The sequence below is a fragment of the Amblyraja radiata genome, chromosome 31 (assembly GCF_010909765.2).
Source record: "Amblyraja radiata isolate CabotCenter1 chromosome 31, sAmbRad1.1.pri, whole genome shotgun sequence".
Lineage (NCBI taxonomy): Eukaryota > Metazoa > Chordata > Chondrichthyes > Rajiformes > Rajidae > Amblyraja > Amblyraja radiata.
Genome location: NC_045986.1, coordinates 26,839,496 through 26,859,073, shown reverse-complemented (window position 1 = coordinate 26,859,073; position 19,578 = coordinate 26,839,496). Strand labels below are relative to the sequence as shown.

The 19,578-nt window shown below is 41.2% G+C and overlaps 1 protein-coding gene across 1 annotated transcript; it reads left to right on the top strand.

Annotated features, from left to right (window-relative positions):
* Positions 1 to 328: 328 nt before the first annotated feature.
* On the top strand, positions 329 to 17,814 carry draxin (dorsal inhibitory axon guidance protein). The gene is made up of 7 exons (XM_033048253.1): positions 329 to 434; positions 3,259 to 3,745; positions 8,132 to 8,313; positions 10,063 to 10,174; positions 10,895 to 10,984; positions 14,121 to 14,210; positions 15,629 to 17,814. The coding sequence occupies exons 2-7, from the start codon at positions 3,277 to 3,279 to the stop codon at positions 15,739 to 15,741; spliced, it is 1,056 nt and encodes a 351-aa protein (XP_032904144.1). The 5' UTR covers positions 329 to 434; positions 3,259 to 3,276; the 3' UTR covers positions 15,742 to 17,814.
* Positions 17,815 to 19,578: the final 1,764 nt, after the last annotated feature.

Below are 19,578 nucleotides of genomic sequence, written 5' to 3'. Positions count from 1 at the left end.
TATTTTTCTATTTCCAAAATATTTTAGACATTTTAGTTGATTCACCGTTACCTGGGCGACCGCATAACGGTTCTACGTGCCCCGACCAGTTTCTCATCCAAAACACCAGGATCCCTTCAACTGCAGTGTCTCACGTGTTGACCAACCCCTTCATCTCTCTCCATTCACCTTCACAGCAAGGTTCAGACAACGAACCTCTTGCTTGGACATGATCTCCGCGCCTCTGTTCGTATCTTCATTTGTGTTTATCTTGTTGCATTTCTTCCTTCCTTCAGTTTGTGCCCGCCCCTGTCTATCGCTGACATCATCGTCGGGAGCGCGCCCGCGGAGCGCGCAACTTCATTCCTCTCCCAGCCTCTGAGATACTGGATCTTCGCTTCTATCGGGTTGCCGGAGCGGCCGCTCTCCGCGTCCCGTTTCCGGGTAATAGGCAGGTAGGCAAATGTTTCGGCCAACGACTGGTATATCTAGTCCCGAACGACGCGTATTTATGTTATACGGATCGAAGATTGTGGCACCTGCAACTCAACTGTCAATGGGTATTTGACGATTTTCAGAATGTTTTGTAAAGGCTACACAAAAGCAACGTGTGTGTGTGTGTGTGTGTTCCTCTGTCTATCAGAGTATGTCTATCAGTGAGTATACACCTGTCAGTGTATGTAACCAATCACGAAGGTGGTGGATTTATGTATAAATTGTTTCCTTCCAAACTAAAAAAAATGAGTCAAAGGTGTGTTTGGATGGCAAGCATTGAACATGAAAACTACCTTGTTAAATGGATGCATTTGATCGCCGGTAGTTTGTTTGCATCGAGAATGGTTCTCTTAAGTGCGAGGAGTTGTGTGGGGGCAGAAGTTCGTACGTTGCATGAACCCTTGATATTGGTATTGTACGTGCGCCAGACGACAGGACTCCGGCAAAGCTTTGAACATTTGTCCAGACGCGGGAGAGATACCAAGGGCAGCGTAATTGGAAACGCCGCTTTGTGCAGCTTGAGCTAAAATAGCACAAAGTGTTGGAGGAACTCAGCGGGCAAGGCAGCATCTGTGGAGGGAGTGGATAAACAACGGTTCAGGTCGGGACCCTTCTGCAGATTGATTGGGGTAGGAAAGAGAAAGCTTTGTGAATCTGACACCGAGCCCATTCATGATTGTTTGTGGGCTAGTTTAAGGCAGAAAGAAGCTCAGTCGCCGATGGTGGAGATGAAGATGGAGAGCTAGAATTTTCAGACAGCGGGTTGTTGTGTGGGGTACAATAGAAGATGCTGTAAACATAATCCTGAAGCTGGAAGTGATGTTTGGTCCTGGAGCAGATGGGAGGTGAGGGAGATTCCCCCGAGAGCAGCTGATAATTAATATTGACCCTGGTGGAATACCAGTTACAAAATTGAGATGTTAAGTACAAATACATTTCAGAAAATGGCTCTCCTTTCCGACTACTATTTTTCTCGGCAATTTTAATAGCTACTGCTTTATTTTGATTTCAAAACGATCGTGTGGTGTTGTATTGTGATTGTGTGTCATGGTTTGTAAAGCCTAATCTTGTGGTTCATCAATCACATTGATCTTTTCCTCTACATTCCCCCCACCCCCTTCCACAGTTCCACAGTTCCATCCATACATGCATTAGCTCAGTGCCATATGTCCCATAGTAGGATCACTACCGACATAAACCCTACCCTCGTCTAATGCACAGCAGCTACTTGTGCATCTGGTTGGAAGCACTCAATGTTATCCAGGACAAGATGTCAATGAGTTCTCTCTCCCTAAATCTCGGTGTAGAAATATTTGTAAACAAGAGTGAAACTTTCTTTGTATGATCCCATATGGTATGTAGAAATGCACGTCTGATTCTCCTCTACTCATTGCGGACATTGGACATTGTATCTGGAACTTGTGCTACAATGCTGAGAACTACAGGATATTCTGCACTCGCTATACTCCCTTCACTCTAGCCACTGCACTTGATTTTGGCTTTATTGTATTTATGTATAAATGTATAATGGAAAGCATTCTAAACAGAGCTTTTCACCGTACCTCAACGCATATGACAATAATAAACCTAATGGTTGATAATTATTTTGGGAGGAAATCACTCCAATTATGTTGCGATGGGGGATGCCCTTTGATGTGCGCATTGTAAGAGCTGAGCTCTGGATTTAGTTGGTCAGTTTGTCTCCTTTTTTCCCTTGAAGGCACCATCTGTTACAGGGGAATGGGTCCAGTGGGTATTATTGCATTAGACCAGAGTTAAATTTCCCCCCACTTTGTTACCTAGGGACATGAAGATAAATTGAACTGCTCCCATAATCAATCTAATTATATCAGCTGGAACTAACAAGCATTTGAATTCCAACCCCCTACCAGCAGCTGAGTATAATACAGAGTCTTTAGCATCTAAGCTATTGGAGATGTTTGCACTGTCTTTACACACTCTGAAGCTGAAAAGTGGTAAGCATGATTAATCTGTGCCTAAATGGTGTGCAAACCATGCACCATAGAAAGTATACTGTAGACACGAGGATTTGCAGTGACTGATTGACAAAAAAAAAGACACAAGGAACAGAAGTAACTCAGCGAATTATTTCTGGGGAACATGGATAGGTGACATTTTGGAAGAGAGGTGGGTCGGGACAAATCCTGGCAAGTGATAGATGGATACAGGTGAGGGGGGTTTAGAAAGCAAACTGTCCAGTTGCGTTTGGGAACAGTTCTCCCCAAGAGCATAAGAAATTACAGAGCAGTGGATGTAGCCCAGTCCATCATACAGACTAGACTCCCCACTGTCGACTCCATCTACCCTTCACACTGCCTTTGAAGAGCAGCCAACATAATCAAAGACTTGTCCCAACCCGGTCATTCCTTCTTCTCCCTGCTTCCATCTGGCAGAAGGTACAGGAGCTTGAAAGCATGCTCCAACAGATTAGGAACAGCTTCTTCCCCTCTGTTATCAGGGTTCTGAATGGTCCTTTAATAAGCTAGGGTTCACTTCTACCGCATTGTGGAGATAGGTCTATGGAACTGGTGCGCTACAATGCTGAGAACCATATACTGCACTCTGTATCTTCCCCTTAGCTCTATCGATTGTACTTGAGTTTGACGATTGTATTTATGCATATTATCTGATATGATTGGATAGTATGCAAAACAAAGCTTTTCACTGTACCTTGACAATAATAAACCTAAATCTATATCTAACCACCTGATCAGCAGTTGAAATCAATATCATTGGTTCACCTCGTGTGTTTTTTTTCTTCAGTTCAATCATAAAAAGGAAATGGCACGGTGGTACCTCATGCCTCCTTTCCTCTTCATCCTGGCGTTTGATGCTCTGAGTCAGGTTTGTGCTCTGGAAGCTGACAACAGAGATAAGAAGAGCATACAGCAACCATCTGACAGCAGCAACAATCTGAAGAAACATGACTCCTGGCCAGACCTGCCCAGACCAGGGCGCAAACATGGTACCCAGAGGAAGGAAAAAGCCAACACAATGGTGACCAGAGTGATGGATGGAGACAGGCCAGATGGAGATGGTGTGGGATTGGAGAGTCTGACACCAGTACGTGTGGAGACAGACAGTCTGGAGAGAGCAGCCATACTGGAGGAGGGAGCTATAGATCAGAGTGGCCAGTTTTATCCTCAAGAACTAGAAAATTACCGCACAGTGGAATCTGCAAATAAAGGGAAAAAACACCACAGAGATCACAAGAAACACAATCGAAGAGAGCGAGCCCGACAGAATAAAGGTAAGAGGGACCATGGAATGGTTTGATTGATTGACTGATTGAAAGATACAACATGGAAACAGGCCCTTAGGCCCACCGAGTCCACTTCGACCATCGATCACCTGTTCACACTAGTTCCATGTTATCCCACTTTCCCATCCACTCCCTGCACACTAGGGGAGGTTTACAGAGGCCAATTAACCTACAGACTTGCACATCTTTGGGACATGGGAGGGAACCCGAGCACCCTGAGGAAACCCACATTGTCACAGGGAGATTGTACAAACTCCACACAGATCAGGTCGAACCAGCATCTCTGGCACTATGAAGCAGCTGCTCTATTAGCTGCATCACTGTGTCACCCTTGTGTTCTGATGAATACATTTTTATTTTAAATATATTCCATGAGCTGGAAAGATTCTCTAGGATTAGAAATGCCCAGCGAAAATTAGTTGTTATAACATCGCATGTTAAAATTAAAAATAATGTATAACTTATGTAAATCCAATTATAGTGTTGATAGTGTAAGTGTTTTTTCATCAACATTATTAATTTGAAAAAACCCAAGAATATCAATCCCAGAAAGTTCCAGACTGAATGACTGTTTTTACAATTGTCCCATCATCTTGTGTCTCATTCTGTTCATCTCCTACCCTGCATATACTGTGGTCATCCGGAATTCTGCAGCCCATATTCTACCCCATGGTAAGTTCTGCTCATCCATCACCTCTGCTTTGCCAGTTTTAAATACATTTGAAGCCCTACTCCTTCCTGTCTCCGAAATATTTTCCAGTTTAATAACTCTCCTGAAACTTAACGGTTCAAACTGCAGTCTCTTTCATATCGTGTACACATCTCCACCCCCCACTCCCCCATTCCACATTTAGTGCCTTTACCTTCGACCACCAAGATATTGTAGAATTGTCTCTCTTAATTTCTCTTCACCATTTCACCAAAAGTGCAGAAAAATACTTTAGTAGTGGCACAGGACAGGAGAGATGAAGGTTGCCATTACTGCAGAGATGAAAGTTAAGATTTTACTGATAGTTTAGCTTTGGTGCTTAAATTTTAGTCAGAAAGGATGTCCTAGGTTGTGTTCATCGGGTGCAGGATGGTTGAGGTGTTCGAAAACATTTGGTAAAGGGAGACATAATGTTGAAATAATTGGCATTACTTTTACATACAAATCAGTAGAAAGTCTGATTATTATTTCCAGCATTTTTTTTTTGTCGGTCTAAACTTCCCAAACTGCGATGGTGACATTTGCATCTATGTCAGACCTTCATATCTATCTCAGTGCAAAAAGCAAAGTGTGAGAGGAACTTAGTGGGTCAGGAAGCATCTGTGGAGGAAATGGACATATAACATTTTGGGTCAGGACCCTTCTTCAGATTTCTCTATTCCCACCGCATATGCTGCCTGACCCACTGAATTCCTCCAACACTCTGTTTTTTGTTCATGATTCTAGCATGTGCTGTCTCTTGTGTCTGCATTTTTTCCCCTCGGTGCCCGAATTAAAATTTTCACCAGGTTGAGATTGATAAATCACCTAGTGATTTCTTTCATTTACTTTAAAATCTACTTTGAAATTCATGTATGTGATTAATTTGTCCTAATTTGGTCTTTGTTCAAGTATCCTTATTTTGTACTCTTTTGAACATATTTCAAACAAAAAGCATTATATACACCTGTGGTCTATCTGCTTTCATGTTTTCCTGTTTTCATATGTTTATTTCAGTATCTCATCCTGCCTTCTGTTTCCTTTCACACCCCCCTCCTTTTCCCAATAACTATTTTTTTGCATAAGCTTTGAAGCAATCTTTGCCTCTCTCTACCTCTGCTGCCACTTTTCTCCTCTTCCTTTCTGTGCTTTCCACATTATTCATTGTCCCTTCTTTTTATTTAGATTTTCTCCACTTCTTCTTCCTCGGTCTCTTACTCTCATTTTCTCTCTCTCTCTTATGTGTTCCTCTCCTTGCTTTTCTCGGGCATTCACTTACATTTCCTTCAGGGCATGCATACGGTTAATTGAGGTTATTGCTCTTGAATCAAATTGCAGTTTTGGTCATAATTCTGCTAGACAGGACGAGCTATACCATATCTGTTCTACCCCCAGCCTTGCTTGGGGGTGTTTGCTACATTCCATCTGCACGCTGTCTGCTCTGGTTCAAACCTTGTTCAGGGACTCTGCATTCTATTTGCATCGCTTCCATTCCTATTTTTGGATATGACATGTCTGAATAAATGTGCATTTGAAACCAAAAGTAATGTAATCAATTGCTGGACTAGTGTACTACAGTCATTGGCTGCTACATGCAAGATAAAAAAAAGAGAAAAAAACAGACAGGAGAAAAACGCAAATTAATATGAACAAGAATATTCTTGCTGTGGTTTGTCCAAAACCTCACCTCTTTGTTCATTGTGTGAAATAATAATTTGATATTAAGAGGCAGCTCGGATCTCTCTGACAACGCTTTTTGTATTTCAGCTGCTTGGGTGATTGGATAGGTCGACCCCTATGGTGAGAATGTAAAACCAAGTGCACTGACTCCCTGCTATTGAGCCTAATTTGGTGCAGCTTAAGGCAAGAGGCTTAAAGAAATGTTAGCTGAGTCAATGGGGATAGCTGTCTGTGACCACACCTGCGTCTACCTGACTGTTATACAGATCAGCATTGTACTTTTGGCGTCGTTTTCTCCAACATACAGAGCTGGAAGTCCCTGATCACGGTCGCGATCAAGGAAAGCCAATTTTCTTTTGACAAACTGCATTTAATTTATTTGTAACTAGCATTCTCTTCACTCCATGCTGATCATTTATTAGCAAAGAAGATTGCCTCCAAATTCTCTACAGCAGAATTACTGATTGAAGCAAACAACGGCTCTGTAATTGCTTCCAAGATATATTGAAAATACCAACAATCATCCTGATTTACAACTTTTATCAGCTCACATTCTCTTTGATCTCACGGTGTTTTGGTGAGAACATGTTTTTTATGATCAACGCTGTGTATGTTTTGTGCCCTTCTGTGACTTGATTAAATAGAACCTCCAAAATTAATCTGAAATGGCCAATGAAGTCTCTTGCAAAATCACTGAATTTGTCAGTATAACCTCATTAAAAATATATCAAATAACAGGCAGTGTAATGTTAAATAAAGACCAGTACACCAGTACATTTTAATGGGGTCTATGTACCAGCTATATAGCTGCATGGAGTCTTGTGTAGTCAGTAGAGTTCCCTGGGGATTCAGTTCAACATTCGTCTACCAGCCTACATTAGTAAAAGCACATGTTAATTTCCTCATTGTTGTTTGAGGCGTCGTGCTGCATCTACATTTAGTTCCCCATTTCAACATTTCCACCTACCTTTTTAAACACTTTACCATCACTGAGTACCCCATCATCAACAACCTGAAACTCAAGACACATAATAGTCCAGACACATAAATAAAGTACAAGAGAAGATCAGATATTGGACATCATGCAGCAAGTTACTTACAGCCAGATACACTAAGCATTTTGGCTTTCTTGGGGAATGTTCCCCATTTCCCTGGATGTGTGCAGCTCCAACAATACCAGAGATGTTTAACACCATTCAGGGCAGTGCAAAATGGGATGAAGAATGTTATTAAGGACATATTCATGTGGTAGATCAATAATGTACAGGGCATTAGTTTGGAAATGATCAAGCTGAGAGCAAACTACTCCCTGTCGATCACAGCACTTAGTAAAAGCAGCAGAGGAAGAAGAGCTGAGAATTAACTTATGTTCAAAACACAAAAGTGCCGGAGTAACTCAGCAGGTCAGACAACATCTGAGGAGGGAATGGACAGGCAACGTTTCCGGTCAGGATCCTTCTTCAAACTGTTCGCAGAAGGGGGGAGGTAGCTGGAAATATGAGATGGGGACATGACTGGGGGGGGGGGGGGGGGGGGGGGGGGGGGGGGGGAGAGAGGAGATATGAGCCTGACGCCATTTGGCCTTTTTCTTTCATCCTGGCTCATGTTTTCAATCTTAAACCAGTTGTTACATTGTAAATGCTAAATGAGGATTATCTATGGTATATTAATTGATTGAGATGATTATTTCTTTACTTTTCACAGCAGTGAGAGTGAGCAATTGTGACAGGGAGCATAACAACCTATCAAGTGACACAAACTAGAGGCTACAAAATAAATAGATGATTATGCAATCCAGTCACACCAAGGTGTCTCTCTTACTCTGTCACCCATTGCCTTCTAGTACAGTAACATTGCTGCTGCACAGCAAGTTCTTGGCAGTCTACCACACAACAGGTGTTCTTTACTCTGTTTCTTCCTGCCAACCGACCTTTGTCATCTTATTGATTTGTTTTTTTTTAAGCATCTGCTGATTAATCTGTCACTTTTTGATCCTCTCTTGGCAGTGAAAGTATCAGAAGCTGCGTTAATCTCATCCATAAAGGGTATGACACAAGGCAAGGTGAAGGATGAGCTTTCCACAAGGCCCCTGACGATGTCCAGCGGTGTGGTGACCAGCACTTTGCTGACCACCATTACAACAGAGGAAGTTCCGGCAGTAAAGACCAGACAGCAAACCAGAGAACAGGTAAACCAATTGTACCTGGTCACCCTCCCATCACCAGCAACAGCAAATAGCATAAAGTGCTGGAGGGACTCAGTGAGTTAGGTAGCATCGGTGGAGGAATGGACATTTCAGGTTGGGACCCCTTCAGACTGACAGAATAGGGTAAAGAAAGCTTAAAAAAAAGAGGGATGGGGCGGGATAAAGCCTGACAAGTGATCGGTTGATGCAGCTGAGAGGGATGATTGGCAGATTCCCGGAGTAAGTAACAAAAGCTGGAGGTGAAAAGGAGATGAAGAGTGTCAGATAAGGAGAGAAGAGGAGTGAAATGTAAAACAGAGGGAGGGTTCTGGAGGACAAAGAGGAGGGTAAAGGGTGAAGATAAAAGGGAAATGGGGGACTTGGGATGGGAGTTGAGTGTAATCTTATTTCAACAGAGTTTAAAGAAGAAGAAATGTCTTTATCAAGGGAGGTTCTCATTGTAATTCTATTAAATCATGCTGTGATAAGTGATTCATGTTGTTACATCATGATCAGCCCTCCCTCAGGAGTTTGTGAAGTCCATCGCGTAACATCACTGACATGTCACAGAGCAGCAGTGGTACTTGGAGGCTTGATTATCTCCAGGAAAATGCATCTGAATCTTCCAATCACAAATTAAGAACAAAAAGGAAATTGAATATTTAAAGTTTGGCTCAACAACTGGTTTCTTTTCCAACTATTTCATTGTTGTTCATAGATTGCCATCACAATTGTGGTAAATACATACTCATGTGATGTCTTTGTTATAGAAAACCTCTTTGGGGAACAAATCAACTTTGGCCCAAAGTGTAGAGAGATTTAGATAATGGCAAGGATTTTTAAATCAATACACTGAGGGAATAGTATTGGCTGAAATTTCTATATGCAGGCAGTGCTAGATAAAATGTAGGGAGTTTAATTTTACAGAGTGGAACTTATAAAGGTTAAAAAGAACCACGCCATGTAAAGCGGCAACAAAAGTGCTGAAAAATACTTTAGTAGTGGCACAGGACAGGAGAGATGAAGGCTGCCATTACTGCAGAGATGAATGTTCCGATTTTACTGATAGTTTAGCTTTGGTTCTTAAATTTTAGTCAGAAAGGATGTCCTAGGTTGTGTTCATCAGGTGCAGGTTGGTTAGGGTTCAGAAGGCATTTGGTAAAACTTCCCAAACTGCGATGGTAACATTTGCATCTATGTCAGTGCATAATATCTATCTCAGTGCAAAAAGCAAAGTGTGAGAGGAACTTAGTGGGTCGGGCAGCATCTGTGGAGGAAATGGACATATAACATTTTGGGTCAGGACCCTTCTTCAGATTTCTCTATTCCCTCCGCATATGCTGCCTGACCCACTGAATTCCTCCAACACTGTTTTTTGTTCATGATTCTAGCATGTGCTGTCTCTTGTGTCTGCATTTTTTCCCCTCGGTGCCCGAATTAAAATTTTCACCAGGTTGAGATTGATAAATCACCTAGTGATTTATCTCTGAATATTCCTAAATTGTTGCTGTTTCCCAGTCATCTCTATTCGTAAAATATAAATTCTTCCAATCTAATAGCCGTGACTTTCTTTGCTGTTTCATTTCATTACCACTCATTGCCATGACCTCTACATCCTTTTTAATATTCTTTATTTTACTTCTCAAACAATTAATTCTCCTTTAATGACCCCCCGACTCCATTGGCCATTCATTTCTCTGCTTCCCCTGCCCTCATCTCTGACCCTCTCATCATTGCCCTGAGCTCATGTAGGCTGGAGTAAGAACAGTCGCTGAGGTAAACCCCACACTCGACATGACGCTCTTTGACTGGACAGATTATGAAGACATGAAGCCAGATATGTGGCCTTCAGCAAAAAAGAAAGGTAACAGATGGAGGCACAAAAGGATGTTGGCAATGTGAATATAGGGAGTTGGGGGCATGGGGAAGTGAGCGTGTATGATTGGAGTGAGCCTCACTCAGAAATTTAATTACTTTGGAACGGGAGAGTGCACTTTATATCTACATTGTGTGGAAATATTTTTTCTTAACACCACCCCTTTATTATTTTAATGTTATTTCCTCTTGATTTGAATTTCTCAACCAGAGGAAATAATTTATTTTCATCTGATCTTATTCATTATAGAAATGCAGTCCCTTTGGCCCAACTCGTCCATGCCGACCAAGATGCCCCATTTAAGTCGGTCCGTGTTCGGCTAAAATTCCTCTAAACCTTTTGCATCCACCGACCTGCCCAAGTGTCTTTTAAATGTTGTTATTGTACAACCTGCCTCAACTGCTTCCTCTGGCGGCTCGTTCCATACACCCACCAACATAGTATTTCAGGTTCCTGTTAAATCTTTCCTCTCTCACTTTAAATCTATGCCCTTGACTCCCCCTACCCTGGGAAAATGGTTCCTGCTCTGACAAATCCTCTAATTATCATTAATATCTCAGTTAATCATCAATACTTGAGGGTATGCAAGCCTGTCGGTACAATCTGTCCTTAATATTTAACCAATTTGCCCATGGCTTGGTGAATCTGAGCAGTCACACTACTGGCATGTATTTCCTCTTGAACGCTTGTTTTTTCTTTTCCTTGCAGATAAGCGTCGCAGCAAGAATCTGAGTAATGGGAACCTTACGTCTGTGGCTGAAGTAGAGCCGTGTGATCATCACCTTGACTGTCTGCCTGGTACCTGCACAATTCCTACCCAGCCTGAGGCTTTAACCTTTTGTTCCTTTAAAATAATGTCTGAGGCATTCACTGTTACAATCAGAAACCAGTCGTCTTCTAACTGTGACCTTAAATGACCATTAATTGCAAAGACAAGCAGTCGGCTCATGACATTGCTGTTGGGAAATGGATTGAAATGCCGTTGCTAAGGTTTGAGATGTGTGTGACTGTCAACATTACGGTTCAGCTGTAGTCTCCTCTTTGGTACCATGGCCATTGTGGCAGTTTAATTGAAAGGTAATGAGTTGCGAATGTGTCCTGATGCTGTCACCAGTTCTGCGTCTTGCTGTGGTGTCAGAGTGAGAGGAAAGTAAAAGAGACACAAACAATACACTGTGAGTGACAGCACCTTGGTTATTAGTAGCATCTTGTCTTATGTTCTGGTTTGGCTGAGTGAGAGTCTAGAATGTCAGAGGTGCTCCTCTTTAAAAATGCTGTTAAGCTGAAGACCATTATAGATGCAAGTAAAAATCAAACAACTCTGTTTGAACGACAGCAATTCTCTCCAGCATTCTGGTCAAATATTCAAGATTCAAGAATGTTTAATTGTCATATGTACTGACATGGGAACAATTACATTCTTACATGCAGTAGCTCAATCGGCCCATAAACTCAGTCAATGCACACAGATAAATACAATAAAAAATATAATAAATTATTAACCTTAAAATTAGTTCAAGATAAAACAAAGTCTGTCGTGCAGCCAAAGACATAGTCCATATAAGTCAATAGTTGTGGTTCGTGTTCAAGAAGGAACTGCAGATGCTGGAAAATCGAAGGTACACAAAAATGCTGGAGAAACTCAGCGGGTGCAGCAGCATCTATGGAGCGAAGGAAATAGGTGACGTTTCGGGCCGAAACCCTTCTTCAGATTAGTGTTGTGTTCAAGAGCCTGTTGGTTGCTAGGAAGAAGCTATTCCTGAACCTGGTGGTCACAGCTTTCAGGCTTCTGTGCTTCTTCCCGATGAAAGGAGTGAAATGAGAGCCAGGATGGTGTGGGGTCTTTGTTGATATCAGCTGCCTTTTTGAGGCAGTGCTCCCTATAGCTCAGCACCTGTGAAGGTAGTAGGCAGAGTCTACCACTGTGATGATCTTGGGGCCATGTTGTACAAAAATTGGCTGTCGTAATTTCCCATGGAACCACAGTGAGCACACAACATAAGTCCTTCACCAGCTGAATGCAATTTTAGATTATCCCACAAGTACTACATAAATAGAAGTTTCTTATGTTTAAATGTAATTGGCTGAAAGCTTATTTGGTTAAACCTCATAGTAGGTACCCTGGTACACGTCAACATAAACCCTGAAATGGTTAATCTAATTGCTTACTTTTACTTCATTCGACCCAGTTATATTTGTTGCAGACCTTTCTCTGAACATCCCCGACATGCCTAGCTTTTCAGACTCTGTGCAGTTAATTAAACAGAGACTGAGAAATCCAGTGGGAGATTCATTAAGATTAATTGCTGAACACAATAATCTAATGATTTTGGAGAATGGGGGGGATTAACTGTGAATGCTGCAGGCAGCAAAACATTGGCACTTTGGAGTTACCAACTCATGCACGGAACAAAGGCACTCTGGATCGTGTCCTGTGGTGCTGTGCCTTATGCACATTCTCTGTTCTGCTGCCATCTCTACACAGCTGCTGTATAATCACTGGAGGCACTGACTGAAACAGTTATAAGGCGCACGTCACATGCCTGTCTTGTGATCATTTATGTCATTCCTGATATCAAATGATTTATGGAGATAGTTGGATTGCTGGGAAGCAATCAAGGAAATCTTGTCAACCTTTCTTCGTTTTCTGTTCTCTGAGGCAGAAGAGATCCTCCCACAGTCTAAAGTGGTCTGTCCATCAAGAGGTAGATGGATATTATCTTCACTGATCTTGGCTGCACTATAGATGTTCTTTTTGTACTAATATTATGGTTATTAAAGTGATAAATGTAATAACTAGCATAAACCACTGTACATAAAAAAGGCACAAAGTGCTGGAGTAACTCAGTGGGTCAGGCTACATCTCTGGAGAACATGGATAGGTGACCTTTGGGTCAGGACCTTTGTTCAGACTGAATTTTGGACTTTTTAGGGGTTATTCATTTATTGATTTTTTGTCCATTATCTATTACTCATGAGTATTGTGTTTATTGTGTTTACTGTTGAAAGTAAGAATTTCATTACTCTGAGGTTGCAAAGATGGGAAGGAACAAAGTAATGGGGGAACTGAGGGAACTGAAAATGAGGAAGCATTTGGAACCGTAAGCCTATAGTATACACATGCATCATGTTCTACACAGATATTGTGGGCCAGAGGGCCTGTTCTGTACTGTTATATGTTCCATGTAATCATTAATGTGAAATGGTGCAAAATAGGATGCAGGCAGATGCGATTTGGATAGGCTGATGATAATGGAGCAAGAGTGGGAAACATGGCCAAAAAAACATTGCTGTAAGTTAGTGTAGAGATAAAAAGCATAGAGCATGCTTTCAGGAGCAAGTGAGGCAAGTAAGGGGCAGAGAATAATGTTACTAAGATAGACTATTTTAAGAACAGAGATGATATAGGATCATATGCTCAGTTGGGTGTTCAATGGGACAGATAAAGGCTGCAAACAACCCGGTTCAATCTTAGACATTGCCCAAACAGAAGCATAAGAAAAGAAGGTAAGAAAGAAATGAATAGCAGCAGGGACTGAAAGGATTTGACCTTCCCGATAGTTAATTGGAGAAAACTTCTACTATAACTATGTATTTTATATCTGACATATATCTTTGCATTATTAGAAACAGAAAATACTGCAACTACTTAATCAGTTCCTGTAAGTGGAGAAATTATGATAATATTAATTTAATACATCACCAATTTCTCTCTTCACAGGTACATCCTGATTATTTAGTATTTCCAGCATCTTTCTGTTTAGTTTTCAATTTTTCAGCTTGTAATTATTGCTTTCCTATTGTTGCAGTGTTTTTCATTATGGGTGGAGTCTGTCTTTCTGTCTGCCACCTTTTCAGCAATTGTGATAATTTGCGGCACAATCTCCCTTGTAAACCCGTAAGTGAAGTAATTCGTTTGTACCCTTTTCCACAGGTTGGTGCTGTGATCTCCGACAGCACATCTGTAAAGCCCATAACCGCGGCCTCAATAACAAGTGCTATGATGACTGCATGTGTGCAGAAGGTGGGTGCTACCTATGGTTTAGACTTTAAATAATGGATATTAGACCAAGACTCTCATATGTTGGGTAGTCTACAACCCAATGATATGAACACAGAATGCTCCAATTTTAGGTCATCTTTTAACAGCCCCCACCCGCCCCGTTCTCGCCTTCCCCTCCACTGTACCTCATCTGGACTTGCACCTATTTCTTCCCTCCCCTCCTTCCTACATTCCTACTTCTGGCTTCACAATTTGCAACTCCTCAGTCAGTCTGTCTTACATCTTCTCTTTTAATCTCTGACCTTTGTTCCAACCATCTACCGTTCAAACAAAACTTGCCTCTGTCCACCCATTATCTGCCACACTTTGTCCTACCTATCCTCTCTCCCAGCTCCCCCCCACCCCCCCTACAATTAGTCTGAAGAAGAGTCCTGACCCAAAATGTCACCTATCCATGTTCTCCAGAGATCTGCTGAGTTACTCTAGCTCTGTCCTTTTCAGACCTGTGAGTGTTGTCTCCTCATTAATCCATTCAGTGATCATTGAAGTGACAGGAATGGTATTAGTGTGGGTTTATGATTGGCACGTGCTGACATAATTGTAATAAACTTTGTTTTGTTTGCTATCCAGGCAAATCATATCATTCTTGAGTACAATAAAACCATAAATGAGCACAACACATAGTGTAGAAAGAGAAAGGAAATAGAGTGCAAAGTATTACAGCTGATAAAGAATATGCAGAATTAAAAAACAGTGCAAGGGCCGCATCATGATATATTGGGAATACACTTAGTAGTCCATTCAATAGGCTGGTAACAGCGAGGAAAAGCTTTTGTATCAGATTTCAAGCTTTTGTACCTTCTGCCTGATGGGAGAGGGTAGAAGAGGGAATGATTGGGGTTAAACGGTCCTTCATTATGTTGGCTGCTTTCCTGAGGTAAAGTGTAGATTGGAGTCATGGTTTGAGGGCAGGGGGGGACGGGGGGGACAAGGCGGTTTGCACGATGAACTAGACTGTGGCCACAACACTGACATTTCTTGCATTCTTGGGGAGAACAGTTGCCAAACCAAGACCTGATGAATCTCGATAGGACGCATTCTGTGGTGCATCTGCAGACATTGGCAAGAGGCATTGGTCACATGCTGAATTTTCTTAGCAGTTTGAAAGAAACCCAGTATCTCGTGAATGCAATCCTATACTGCCCCTGAAATCAGCTCAACATCTCCCATTCATGCTCACAGTCCTTCACTAAAATTCTATTCTCCTCTTGGTGCTGTGTAAGGTATAAACATCTACTGTAAACTGTTAATTATAGGTTTCAGCATGGTAAATAAGGAAAGGGAACGGATCTTGTTGCTGTAGTTAAAGCTAATAATCAAACCATGTCCAAGTAAGCTGCAAAGCCTGAATCCCTTTATAATTCTTCTCTGTTCACCAGGTCTCCGCTGCTATGCCAAGTTTCACCGGAACCGGAGAGTGACTCGAAGGCGAGGGCGTTGTGTGGAACCTGATTCAATCAACGTTGATCACGGATCATTCATTACGGTCTGAAAAGACTTGAGACGGAATCCAGCTTAATTGGTCCATGCAACCAGTCAAGAAATGATCTCAAAGTAAAAAGTGGCTAAAATCTTGATGATTCCAACATATGCCTGATAGACCAAGAGCTGCCTGGAATATAATCAGTCCCATGTCATTCCACATCTAGCCCATCCATTCCACTGTCAAACTCATACCCAACATTACAATCAACATTCTCCTGTTTCCCAACATCAGTCAGTACCATCCAACACGCTCTCTTTGCAATACATTGTACTCACTCATACCCAAAAATTCAATGTGACAATTCTATTCTCCCACACTGAATCAAAAACTCCATGTTCAATCAACATCCAAGATATACTGCAGTTGTAACCAATATCTCACCACTCCAATCAAATATACTTAACATATTCTGTGTCCCATAACTATAATCCTATTTCCCTCGCTGGTCCAATTTAATATTTTCCATTCATGCCCAGAATTCCATTAGCATAATTCCGCTTTCATTTCACACTTTTTACCTATTACTTAAGCATCACTATCCAAAACCCCCCAATCATATTCAATATCCTTTATGCCACATTAACATTTCCACTCATAGCCAGTATCCAGAACCCTATCACAACAATACAACATTCATACTCAAGCTAACACCTCCACCTATACATATTACCTAGCTTTCCATTAATGCAATCCAGCACCCAAATCTAAATACCATCATTTCAATTCCATACCCCCACTAATACCCCCCATTACTGACTACTGCCGCCATTGCTTCCATTGCCCCATTAATACCCATGTCTTCATACAAATCACCATTCCCACGTACTCAGTACATATCACTTTAATCCACTATCCTCCACTATTGCTCCACTACTCAATAATTCATCACTATAATTTAGTAAACCTTCATACACCATTACTTGTTGTTGTTTTGATAGTCTGTTCCTGGCTATTACGATTAATGTTAAAATTAACATTTGTATGCAATGTTTATAAATTGATCTTAATGTCATTTCGAGAAAAGGTAGCTAGAACAAACTGCAGTACCCTGACTCCACTAATGATGCATAACATTATGCTGTCAACATTTATTTCCGAGAAGCCTCTCTACTGTACACTCAATCAACTTCCACCTAAGGCTACCCCCCACCAGGCCATCATCTGGCAGATTCTCCTGCCCCCCATCATGTGTTGCTCTTTACCAAGAAACTGTCTATCTCCCTAATTATACAATCACCATACACATAAACCTCCTCATTATGATATTCTTGCCCCTTTAATATCTTGAAATACGAAGTGTGCCCTGGATTACTCTGCCACCTTTTAATACCACTTAAACAAATACCCACCAGAGAGCTTTCATTGCTACTGCAATAGAATCATGCTTTTAAAGTAAAATGTAGCTCTGCTCCAGTTCAAGCCTGCGATCTACTCTATTTGTTGCGTTGTGTACAGTTAATCCACATGAATCTAGCAGCCTAATCCTACCCATTTTAATTTAAGCCTCCTTGGATGCTGTATCTGCTGGCATCTTTCCCGACTGACTATTGGTTCTGTGTGAGTCTAGACTTTACAATTAAGTAGACGAGAGACACAAGGAATTGCAAACACTGGAATCTGAGCAAAACACAAGGAGCTTGAATATCTCAGTGGATCAGGCAGTATCTGTGGAGGGAATGGACAGTCGACATTTCAGATTGACAAGTTGACTATGGAATGCTATATTTGCCCCATTCTCATGTGACATTTGGGTTGCCTACTAATCAGAAACACTGGGACACAATCATCTCCCAAAGCCGACTTAGATCAAGGTGGTGTGATGTTAATAGGACTGCATGTACAACATAAATCGTTTATGGACAGACTTCAGATAGATGATAATAATCAGCAGGTTTGCCATTCTCATTCTGGGGAGGAATGCTGCTGCCTTCCCAAACTGGTGGCCAAATGACTTCCATTCCATAGCAATGATTCATTCAATGATCATGGAAGTTTCGCAAATACTTAAGAACAGTTAGAACCTGAAACCAACCATAAGCTCAGCACAGGCTAAAATGCAACAATATAAGAAAAAAAATAGTTGCTTGTCTCTTTGTTTTTTGTTGTAGTTGAATTGAAGCATGCCAAGTAGCATCATCGAGTATTGATGCAGACTCTGTGCAATATTTAATATCATCGCCAATGAGGTGCGATCACTTGAGGAACAGCTGGCCTTTCCTATTTTCAGAGCACTGCATTAATTTATGTTACTAGACATTTTTACAATTATTTTACAATTTCTGTCCTGTCTGAAAAAGGGTTCCAATACAAAACGTCAACTGTCCATTTTATCCAGAGATGCTGCCTGACTCGCTTAGTTATTCCAACATTTTGTGTCTATCTTTATTTTCTGTCGCTTGATTCAAAAATTATTTCACAAATGTCTTACTACCTTTCTAATTTGTGTAATAATCAAGAAAAGGATAACGTTTACAAATAGTGAAAGCAATCAGCAGATTGATACAGAATGGAGACTCGCCACGTCAGCTTTAGACACTGGAAAAGTATCTGCATTTTTCTATTTCAGTGTGCAAGTGACTCGTATCCTGTAACTCAGACAAATACGCTGATTATCTACTGTGACATTGGATAATCTTACAGAAACGGTCTGTAAGGCTCATGCCAGAGATGATACATCCTCCATTAATAGCAGTTCATTTCAGCCAGTCTCCTGTATTGTAAGGTGGCATCAAGTCAGTGTTGACTCCTGGTGACCTCTCAGAACGACCTACCCCAAAAATACATCTTGAATTTGCTGCATAATACTAGTGGATTTTTGACTCCATGCATCTACTTTTTTGCAGCCACATTCTTCTGTTTTCTTCCAGTTGTATTAAAACAGCGTAATAAAGATATCACTGGAAACAGGAGAGTGTGATGTGAGAATCTCCACCTGTGAGTAACTAGGCGGAGACACAAGAAACTGCAAATGCTGGAATCTTGAGTAAAAAACAAAGTGCTGGAGGAACTCAGATGATCAGGCAGCATCTGTGGAGGAATGGACGGGCAACATTTTGGTTTGCGACCCTTCCACAGACCATAGGAATGTAACTCGCATAAAGCCACTTTTAAAAATAAAGTGTTTAAGAAGGAACTGCAGATGCTGGAAAATCGAAGGTAGACAAAAGTGCTGGTGCGGCAGCATCTATGGAGCGAAGGAAATAGGCAACGTTTCGGGCCTGAAGAAGGGTTTCGGCACGAAACTTTGCCTATTTCCTTCTCTCCATAATGCTGCCGCACCCGCTGAGTTTCTCTAGCACTTTTGTCTACCTTTAAAAATAAAGTGCTCAGATTGAAGAAAGGTCCTGACCCAAAACGTCGTCTGTCCATTCCTCCCAGTCACTGCCTAACCCGCAGAGTTGCTCCAGCACTTTGTGATTTACAAATAACTAAATTGAGAGAAGAACAGCACGTTTCGTTATAATTATGCTGTTTGGCATATTGGTTTCCTTACATTGCTTCACACTTGTAGTTATCTTGCCTGGCACAACAATGCTGGTTTGTACATATATCACCATCTCTTTCTCAAGAGCAATTAAGAATGGGTAATAAATAATGGTCTTGGTAGCAATTCTACTTTCCCATGAATTAATTAAAAAGTATTGTTTGGATTACATTGCACGTCTTAAAACTATTTGTCACACTATTATACATTGCTTGTCATTTTTAAAGTCACATTATTCTTCAAACATAGTTACATTATTTAGATATTTTATAGTTACACTGTACATCATGTTATTTTAGTTATGTTGCTTGCCAATGTTAAAGTTACATTATTACAGTTACATTATTTATAGTTACACT

Coding starts and splice junctions, on each gene's coding strand:
- draxin (XM_033048253.1), top strand. CDS start 3,277: ATGGCACGGTGGTACCTCATGCCTCCTTTCCTCTTCATCCTGGCGTTT. Junction 10,985..14,120: donor TCACCTTGACTGTCTGCCTG/GTACCTGCACAA, acceptor CCTTTTCCACAG/GTTGGTGCTGTGATCTCCGA. Junction 14,211..15,628: donor TGACTGCATGTGTGCAGAAG/GTGGGTGCTACC, acceptor TCTGTTCACCAG/GTCTCCGCTGCTATGCCAAG.